This window comes from Otolemur garnettii, unplaced genomic scaffold (genome assembly GCF_000181295.1).
Source record: "Otolemur garnettii isolate 467f Iridium unplaced genomic scaffold, OtoGar3 scaffold00011, whole genome shotgun sequence".
In the NCBI taxonomy this organism is placed as follows: Eukaryota; Metazoa; Chordata; class Mammalia; order Primates; family Galagidae; genus Otolemur; species Otolemur garnettii.
Window position 1 is genome coordinate 15,812,038 of NW_003852406.1, and position 10,194 is coordinate 15,822,231.

Genomic DNA, 10,194 nt, shown 5'->3' on the forward strand with positions numbered 1-10,194 from the left:
CTATGTTAACCAGTTTGATGGATGTGTTTCAGATTGTGTGTGAAAACCCCACACTGTACCCCAGAAGTGCATTAATGTACATAGTTACCATTCAATAAAAAAAAAAAAAAGAATTGCTTTTATTTTGGACACTGATTATTGTTTTATTTGACTGCAAGCATAAATTTGTGCAAATATAAGATGAAAATGTAAGCAGGAAACAAAATTGAATAACAATGTAATTTCATTCTTCAGTGAGTGCTTAGGGTTCATGGGGCTATCAAAAAAAGTGCCTTAAGCCCTAATTTACAAAGTAGGTCTTAGCCTTTTAACATTTATGCTGAGAGGGAGCAAAGAATTAAACCTTTTCACTAATTCCTTTATGTACTTGTTACAAAAGCAGTAAAGAATTATTCTCTTGATAGTGGCACTTTGATAATAGAAAAATGGTCCAGAATGTAAAAGATTGCTTTTGGTATTTGTAGAAATGTTAGAAATTGACCCTGGGGCATTAGAGAACTCTTTAGAGAAATCTTGATTGATAGCCTGGGTGGTCAGTTAACAGGGGTGTGTTCAGTAATTACATATATTGACATTATTATTAAAGTTTTCAGAAACATTCACTTAAAATTTTTGTGAATAAATTTGAATAAAAGATACAGCCATGCTTTTGTGTGTAATCTTTTTCATTTTTTTCCTTCTATCTCTTTCTCTTTTTTCAAAATAGACTGGGTTCAGCTATATAAGAGATTTTTTTTTTTTTTTTGGATTCTGCTAGAGATGACTTAGCAGATTGTTACTAATTGCTGTGCTTTCAAAATTTTGTTTGCTCAGAATGATAGTGTTACTTTCATTATTCTTTGGTAGTTATAACAAGTGGTTTTATACAAAGCTGCACAGTCAAAGGAATATTTTAGTGCTAGTTATTAAGGTTTTTTTTTGAAACAGAGTCTGAAGCTATAGCCCTGGGTAGAGTGCCATGGTGTCACAGCTCACAGCAACCTCCAATTCTTGGGCTTAAGCGATTCTCTTGCCTCAGCCTCCCAAGTAGCTGGGACTACAGGTGCCCACCACAATGCCTGGCTATTTTTTGTTGCAGTTGTCATGGTTGTTTGACAGGCCTGGCCTGGATTCGAACCTACCAACTCCGGTGTATGTGCCTGGCGCCCTAGCAGCTTGAGCTATAGGTGCTGGCCAAGTTGTTTTTGTTAAAATCGGCTTTATCTCAAGAAAAAATTAAATGCTAATGCAGAAGGTAAAGTTTATTGTGTGTGATTCTTTATATTATTTTATAATTGACTTGCTAAAACACACACAGTAACATCAGTTTTAAAAAACACCTTAAGCATTTTTCTTCAAAGCACTTATCAGTTTCCTGAAAGATACAACCACTGTTTCATACTTGTGTTTTCTGACACCTCAAAAGGAAAGATTCATTCTTCACAACTCCTCTAAATTCAGTTTTGTTATTTTTTTTTTGGAATTCAGTTTATTTTAATTAAATTGTGTACAGCTTTAACTTTAGTTTTTCTGTTCACATTTCTTTACAGGTTAATTACCCTTTCCCTGCTTTTCTCTTCATTCTCCCCTCCCCCAAATTCTCCATTAATTTGGGTTGGAAAGTGTCACCATAAAGCTTTAGGCTTAATGTTACATGAAAAGAACTGGTGCTTTTTATTTCATTTTCCATGTATTATGCACTGCTAAAAAGTAGCAGCTTATTTTATTTTCAGAGGGAGAACTGAAGAGCTTTTGAATAAAAACGTGAAAAGAAGCTAGTATTCATTGCCTACGTGGCTTTTTAAGAAGGCTCTCAAAAACATTCCACTGTGGACTCCAAGTCCTCTTTAACTTACCACCAGCAGTAACTGCCTGCAGAGCCATGTGATCATCTTGGCAGCAGCCAGGGCTTTCAGTTTTTTTATTACTGTGGTTTCCTCAAGCTCTTTATATACATTGATTAATATTTTCCTTGCAGTTATCGCTGTGATGATTTTGTGGTTAATGACACCAAGCTGGGACTGGTACAGAAAGTCAGAGAACACTTACAGAACTTGGAAAAGTAAGTAGGAGGTCTTGGGGAAAAAAGAGGGGTAGAGTGGGATTGAGGGGTCTTAGAATTTTTGAATGGGATTTTTATCTGTGAGTTTCATAACGTCATTGTGTTTTTAATGTGATTGAAACACTGATAAAATAAACCTTGGGTTTGGATGTCTGAAACTTTGCCCATAGTTAACGGTTATAGCTGTGCCTTTATTTCATTTAGCATTTGTCATAAACCATATCCAAGGATCCAGGAGCCTTTTTTGAAAATTTTTACCCACCAGTTCATAAGCTATTTCATTTACTTGCAAGGGAAATTTTTAGAGGTGTAAGCAAAGAGCAGAAAATGATATATGATCACAATAACCTTTGGTGTTAGAAAATTCTTGTTAACATTATGTGTTATGAGGACTAATTATGCACACTAAGATTTATGCATTATTTTTAAGAGAAATGAGATTTAATTATCATATTGCCCACTGTGCATCTATACAGTAGCACCGGATCTGAGTGTCTTCCTTTCCTTTTTTTGTTAGGGGCAGTATAGACCACTTGAAATTACAAAGAGCTGTGAATACTATGTTTTATCATAAGGAAATTAAAGTATTTATGTGAATACTGTAGCCAAATAGTTTATTCAGATAAAACTCAATGGACCCTAAACTGAAGCTATTAACAGAAACTTAACTAACAGTGCCTTTAAAGCTGCAGTAGATAGAAGCATGGCCCTGTGGAATGACTGCTGACTCCAGTGAAATCTGTTTAAATCACCCCAAATCATTAAGTGCCATCTAATTTATTTTGGCAGTTGACATGTAGATGTTATTGTGAGAACAGGCCGTTCTATCTGGCCAGCTTTGCTGGGAGCAGGGGGGATTTCCAAGGAAGTGGAACTTTTCAGTTAAATTCAAATACTTGTCCACACTGGATCTAACTGGTCACTTCATGGCCTGACTAGGCAGCCAGGCCATGCTCACTGGCCTAGACACTGAGGGCAGCTCAGCTTTATTCTTTAGCCTGCTGTGTAGCATGTATGTATTAATATCCGTTTCACTGTTTGTGTTTTAATAGCTCAGCTTTCATAGCTGACAGGCATAGGAAAAGAAAACTTGTGGAAAACTCATCACTAAACAGCAAGTTATTAAAAGTAAATGTAAGTAAAATTTATTCAACTATAAGAGGTAGTTGAAATCTAATCACTGTTTTGTTACAACTCTTAACACTGTTACTCATCAAAAACTTTTATAAATGTGTGTCTTGGGCTTGGGGTATTTTACAAATGTTTGCCACTTACACTAATGACTCTTGATGTGACCCCAGTGAGGCCATCTGTCAGTGCCTTCCCATTAGAGTTACCACTGTGCTCTTCTGCTTTAGAAAGTGGTTTGTTCCTAATGTCTTTTTAACCAGAAAACCAGGCTTTAGACTTTAAGACCAGGTCTTTAAGTTCAGATAGAATTGTAAGGTTCCTACCTCATTGCTAAGAAGACATATATTTGTCACTTGTGCATGGCTTAAGGTTAGAAGTTGGGGGACAGAAATACTTGGGACAAATACTATATGTATTTCAATTTCTATTTTAATAGACTCTTAAAGGCATTAAATCTTAAATTTCATTTCTTTCAAGGATTTTCCTGGTGTTTTTACTCTGCATTGTATATTCCATGGAACTTACTAATATTGATTTGCTCATAAGCTTTCAATAAGATACTCCCATTTAGAAAAATCCCAGGATCAGAAGCAGCCTTCTAAAACTATCCAGACATTTACGCAGAGACTAGAGAGTTTGTTTGAAATAGTCATTGGATATAAAGGACCAATTCCGTATTGGCTTGGTGCTAGAGTTTCAAATAAAAGTCTTTGCTTATCTTTGAGGTTTGAAACAGTTGGCCTTCCCTTGTGTTACTGATGGCTGCTTCTTATTCCATTTACAGGGAAGCACTGCTGCCATTTGTGCCACAGGCCTTCGGAATTTGGGGAACACATGTTTCATGAATGCCATACTTCAGTCACTCAGGTAACAACGTGACAGCTTAAATATTTGACATTAAAGGTATAGAGCAAAGCCTCCAGTTTCAGATCCTGGCTCTGCCACTGACTCTAATCATATGGCTTTGGAGCAAGTTACCTTAATTTCCTATGCCTCAGTTTCCTCATCGGTAAAATTTGTGGTAACAGTTCTTATGTCATATGGTAGTTGGGAAGAAGATTAAATAATATAATTTTGTCTAAAGTGCTTAGAGCAGTGCCTGGTAGTAATTTTTTGCTGTTAACTGTTTATTTCTCATTGCTGCTTGAATAGACCAGAGCAGGGGTCAGCAAACTTTTTGAAAGGCTAGATGGTAAATGTTAGGGTCTTTTAGACCGTGATCTCTCTTCTATAGTCCCTCCCTGCTTCTCTTTTTCTTTTCTTTTTCTTTTGAGACAGAGCCTCAAGCTGTTACCCTGGGTAGAGTGCTATGGCATCACAGCTCACAGTAATCTCCAACTCCTGGGCTCAAGTGTTTCTCCTGCCTTCATCTCCCAAGTAGCTGGGACTATAGGGACCACAACGCCTGGCTGTTTTTTGGTTGTAGTCATCATTGTTTGGTGGCCCAGGCTGGATTTGAACCCGCCAGCTCAGGTGTACGTAGCTGGCACCTTAGCTGCTTGAGCTACAGGCACTGAACCTGCTGTTTCTCTTTTTCTAAAAAACATCTTAAAAATGTAAAACTCATTTGAGGGGCTCTCTGGCTAAGGACTAGACTCAGCACGTGAACTGTAGTTTACAAACCCTTGAGCTACAAGGACCCTTGTTTAAAGAGCTTATTTCAGTCCTTGGTTGACTTTTGAAGGAAGCATGATCACTAGATCACATGTTTAGATCTTCCAAATGTCAGGCTACATCACACAGCAAGACTTCATTTCTTAAAAAAAAATAAGTTGGGACATTCCTATAATCCCACCTACATGGGAGGCTAAGTTAGGAGGATCCCTTGAGTTCAGGAGTTTGAGGCTGTACTGAGTTATGCCTACACCACTTCACCCCAGCCTAGGTGACAGAGTGAGACCCTTTCTTTAAAAAAAAAAAAAATCAAAATGTAAGAAAAGTAGTAAAGAAGTCTGACCTCAGTTTTATAGAAGAAATTATTTTGAACGTTGTTTACTTTGAGATTTTAATGAGGTACCAAGGTTAGAATAAATTATCTTCTTCAAGGTCATGTGGACAATAAGGAGCAGAAGCCATATTTGGTCTCTCTTTGACAATACTGCCTCTCAGTTTATTCTGGCTCTGAGAAGAAATTGTAGCTACTTCTAAATTCTCCATGGTTTGTTTTTATTTAAGGAAGTTATTGAATACCTAGAAAGAAACACAGAAGAAAGAAATGGTGACAATATATAGATGGAGAGAAAACTGGGGATTTTTTTGAACATAGATTTTAAGTTCTTCGTTCATTTCTCCAACGTTATCTGTTCATACTATTCTCTCTCTTTTTTAAAAATTATATCATAGCTTTGTACATTTCATAGTGTTTTCTTAGAGTGAATGAAGAACGACATAGTGAAGAACCTCTGTGTAAGAGATTGCACTGAGTACAACTGAAATGAGACAATTAAAAAATCACATTTAGAAAACTCACATGTAGAACTTCCTTTACAGAGCTATGAAATTCTCTTTTTCTTAAATAATATTTTTCCTTTCTTTTAAAATAGTAACATTGAGCAGTTTTGCTGTTATTTCAAAGAACTGCCCGCTGTGGAGTTAAGGAATGGGAAAACAGCAGGAAGGCGAACATACCACACCCGGAGCCAAGGGGATAACAATGTGTGAGTTACTAGAATATGTCCTTTCTGGCTTTGAGCTATAAAGCGTGGCTCTCATTGGTAATTTCCATTGTATTATGTGAGTTAATAGGCACATACGTTTTAAACATTCTTCCAAAAATTATGTTGTATCTAGCTGGAAATCTTAATAATTGTTGGGATTCTTTTATTTCTATTTACTGTAATGGGCAGGATAAACTTAATAGTCTACTTGTTGGGTCTTTGCACCTTTGGGCACTTTAAAATTGACAACTATTAGGTGTAGACTAGCATGAATATCACTAGTCTGTGTGAATGGATTTGTCTGATAGTGTTAAGTAAGCCTGTCTGGGATAATAAAATTAAGTTATAATCAGCAAATTAATTGTAAGGTTATGTAGTCAATTTTTAGTTGATAAGAAGAGAGAAAAAAATGGACAAGTGATTATTAAGGACCAACCCCATATTCAAATTTAGTGCATCCCTTGCCTTATTTGATGTTCAGAAGATATATCATCATGATGGCAAGGGGTACTTTTTTTTTTTTTTGAGATAGAGTCTCTGTCACCCTGGGTAGAGTACTGTGGCATCGTAGCTCACAACAACCTCAAACTCCTGGACTCAAGCGATCCTTCTTGCCTCAGCTTCCTGAGTAGGTGGGACTACAGGTGCCCACCACAACACCTGGTTAGTTTTTCTACTTTTAGTAGAGACAGGGTTTTGCTCTTGCTTAGGCTGATCTCAAACTCCTGAGCTCAGGCAATCACCAGCCTTAGCCTCTCAGAATGCTGGGGTGATGAGTCCACAGAGCCCAGCCAGGGGTCCATTTTTCAGAAAGGCCACGACTTATGTATCTATTTAATGTTTTCTCTGCCTGCCCAGTTCCACTTTCACGCCTCCCATCCCTACTCATTCTGAAAGGGCATCTTATGATCTGTGTCCTGCCTTGGTTGCTGAGGGAGAGCAGGACAGAACATGTTTGAGTGGTGGGCATTGTGGATGGAGCCGCATATGTGACACTGTGAAGCCAGCCATTGGAGCAGGTGGGGTGACATCACACATGTGGTGTTTGCAGGGAGTTTCCTTTGGTAGCAGCATGTAGGATGAGCTGGAAAGTGTCTGCATTCCAGGAGACTTCTCACACTGTGGTTATTGGGTTGGGGAGGGGATAGCAGTGAAATGAAGAGGAAAAAATACATGTGCAGGAAAGTTAAGGGAAGAATTAGTAGCACTTGAGTCATTAGTGTCATTCAGGATTTAGTTACAGACTACAGAAATTGCCTCCAGCTGATTTAGGCAGAAAGGGAATTTATTGAAGGGCTATTGGTGAGCTAACCATTACTGGATGGGTAGAAAATCAGGTCTGGAGTCACTCTCCAGTCACCCTACTGAACCATCCTGTGAAGTCACTACAGACCCTGTTGCCCAGCATGGCACCGGAGTGCTGCTGCCAGCACTGTGGGAGATGGGAGCTGGCAGTGCTGCTGCCACTACTGCTGTTGCCCCGACCCTGGGTGGTGCTCCCTACTGCCACTGCTCCTGGAGAGGATTTGGTGCTGTCCCGGCTTCTTTGTGTCACTAACTCCTCCTTCAATTGGATAGAACCCAGGCTATGGCCTGTGCTGTGACTACAAAGGAGACACAGAAAGCAAGTATCTGGCCATTTTTGCTTTTGTACTGGGAAACAAGCTCTGACTCCCACTAAGACTCTTAAGATGAGGAATTCCCCAGACGTAGGAGTAGAGTTCAGGTACTAGAAAGTCAAAGTTTGATTTGTATCCCAGGTACCTACTAGATAACAAAGTTTGAGAAGATGATGTTGAGTTTCTCTGAGATACCAATCAAATATCCAAGAGCATGGTGGTTATATTGACCAAAAAACTAAAGTTGAAGTATATCAGGTTAGCTACATGTATAGAAAGTCAAAATTAACAGTGACTTAAACATCCGTAGTTTTTCTCAATGTCATGGTCAGAGGTTGCCTGTCTAGGGCTGTTTGAGAAAGTCTCCATGCTCTTTTTAGCTTTTGGTTACGCCAGCCCCAGGGTGGGGCTCCCATTCCCATAGTCTGAGATAGTGCTGGAGCTACACCCTGTACCCTCATTCCAGCTAGCAGGAAGAAAGAAGGGATTGACATGAAAGACTACTCTTTCACTTTAGGAAATTTATGCAGAATTTGGACACAAAGTTTTTTATGCTGAGAGTTCATAGGCCTAGTAAAAAGTGGGAGTTGTATTTCTAGGAGAGAAGAGAATGGATATTGGGTGACAGCAGAGAGCATGCAGACAGTAGTGGTACCTGAGCAGCTTTGTACACATGGGGCTGGAAGTGGCAAGAGAAATTCTGGGAGGAAATACCTGCTCTCTGAGGCAGAGATGGGCAGAGGGGCACACGTGGGGGCTGGGAATGCTGGTGAGGGGCCAGGAGCCTGAAAGGGAACCTATTGCCTGTTTTAAGTTTCTTAAAATACACATTCTTGGCCGGGTGCGGTGGCTCGCTCCTATAATCCTAGCACTCTAGAAGGCCAATGTAGGCCAATTGCCTGAGCTCACAGGTTTGAGACCAGCTTGACCAAAATGAGTTCCCATCTCTACTAAAAAGATAAACACTAGCCAGGCATGGTGGTGGGCACCTGTAGTCCCAGTCCCTCAGGAGGCTGAGGCAGGAGGCACATTTGGACCCAGGAATTTGAGGTTGCTGTGAGCTAGGGTGACGCCATGGCACTCTACCTGGGCAACAGAATGAGTCTCTGTCTAAAAAAAAAAAATAATAATAATAAATAAAATGTACATTCTTGAGTAATTTGGCTTGTAACTTCTTTGTGTGTGTGTATGTGTAACTCAGAGTGTAGGAATATGGCAGTATTTTGGAACACTCAGTTAACCATGTGGTTAGAAAAACTAGTTTTGTCAGTAATTACTGCTATTTATATGGGATTTTGGATGCTCTTAGCTGTCAGACTTAGTTTAGAAAAAACAAACCCTTTTAAAGTTTTTGTTTATTTACTGCGCATTTTAGACAATTGGACATGGATTGAAAGAACCTCTCACTAATGCTAAGGGTATTGTCCCTTCATCTTTTCCAGATCTTTAGTAGAAGAGTTTAGAAAGACACTCTGTGCTTTATGGCAAGGCAGCCAGACTGCATTTAGCCCAGAGTCCTTATTTTATGTTGTTTGGAAGATTATGCCGAATTTTAGGTAAGTACTATTTAAAGAAAATTTTTTAAATTAATATTATTAATCTAAATTATTCCTAAAATAATTCCTGATGAAGTGGTGGCATTCTAAATAGTCTAAATAATAAAGACTTGGTTTGGTTTGTTTTTTTAGAAGAAGAGCAGAAGTTTAATACATCTGACTAAACAAATGTGTTTATTTAAATAATAGACATTAGAAATGTTTTTAACAAAGGGTATTTTGTTTTTATAAAAATAAACGGCTTATAAATAACTTATGTGCTCTAGGAAAATATACTGGACAAAATTTCCTTAATTCTTTCATAATTGTATAAAGACTAACTACTATCGTATACTGTCTTATTATTCCAACTAAAAAACCCAAATCCAATCAGTGGAAATTCATGGTATTAACTAATCTGGTCTGAGTTCTGATGCTCTTGGAACAGTATAGTCAAATCCACTGAGTTTCACTCTCCAGAAGGCAGCTGCCTGCAGCCTAGCCTTGTCAGAGTCCTACCTCCCCTCCAGGTTAGTCACCCTGGTAAGGATTCAGGTAATAGCAGATTTAGGGCACTGTGGGTGTTTGACAACAGCTTTTGCCACCTTCTGCTGATTTTATCCTTCTGAAACAGGGCACAGTTCTTACTAGTCATGATTTTGGCACCTAATATACATCCCTCTCCTTTTTTAAAAACCAGCTTGCTGTAGTAAAACTTAATACGTCTTGCCCTATTGCCTAAAAGATACATTTTTAGAGTAAAGAAATGTTTAAAGATAATAATTTAGAAAGACTATAATTTGTTGTTTTGCAAAAAATCCAGCCTTGAGGATTGGACATGAGCAACTGTTTTAACTGTGTTCTTTACAAAAGAAAGAAACTTCCATTATGTATCATGCCATTTAAATCTTCCCTTAGGAAAGACTAATTTTATAAGAATTTTAGAATATCTGAACTCTTAAGTAGGAAAGGTAGGAATGACTGTTAGCCATCGGTCAGGTTTGGACCTAACGAAATTTTTAACATAATCACCTAGTTTAGATTTTTTCTTCTTCTTCTTCTTTTTTTTTTTTGGAAACAGAGTCTTACTTTGTTTCCCTCAGTAGAGAGCTGCAGAGTCTTAGCTCACAGCAACCTCAAACTCCTGGGCTCAAGTGATTCTCTTGCCTCCACCTCCCAAGTAATTGGGACTATAGGCACCCGCCACAATA

The 10,194-nt window shown here is 38.5% G+C and overlaps 1 protein-coding gene across 2 annotated transcripts in view; it reads left to right on the forward strand.

The window, feature by feature from the left end:
• The window catches only part of USP3 (ubiquitin specific peptidase 3), a 94,998-nt gene that overhangs the window by 56,370 nt on the left and 28,434 nt on the right, over nt 1–10,194 (forward strand). For both annotated transcript variants that reach the window (XM_003784406.3, XM_023510115.1), the window contains 5 exons: nt 1,958–2,041; nt 3,094–3,175; nt 3,957–4,039; nt 5,716–5,829; nt 8,891–9,004. In XM_003784406.3, the coding sequence (XP_003784454.1) occupies nt 1,958–2,041; nt 3,094–3,175; nt 3,957–4,039; nt 5,716–5,829; nt 8,891–9,004 (477 nt within the window). The remainder of the gene's footprint in view (nt 1–1,957; nt 2,042–3,093; nt 3,176–3,956; nt 4,040–5,715; nt 5,830–8,890; nt 9,005–10,194) is intronic.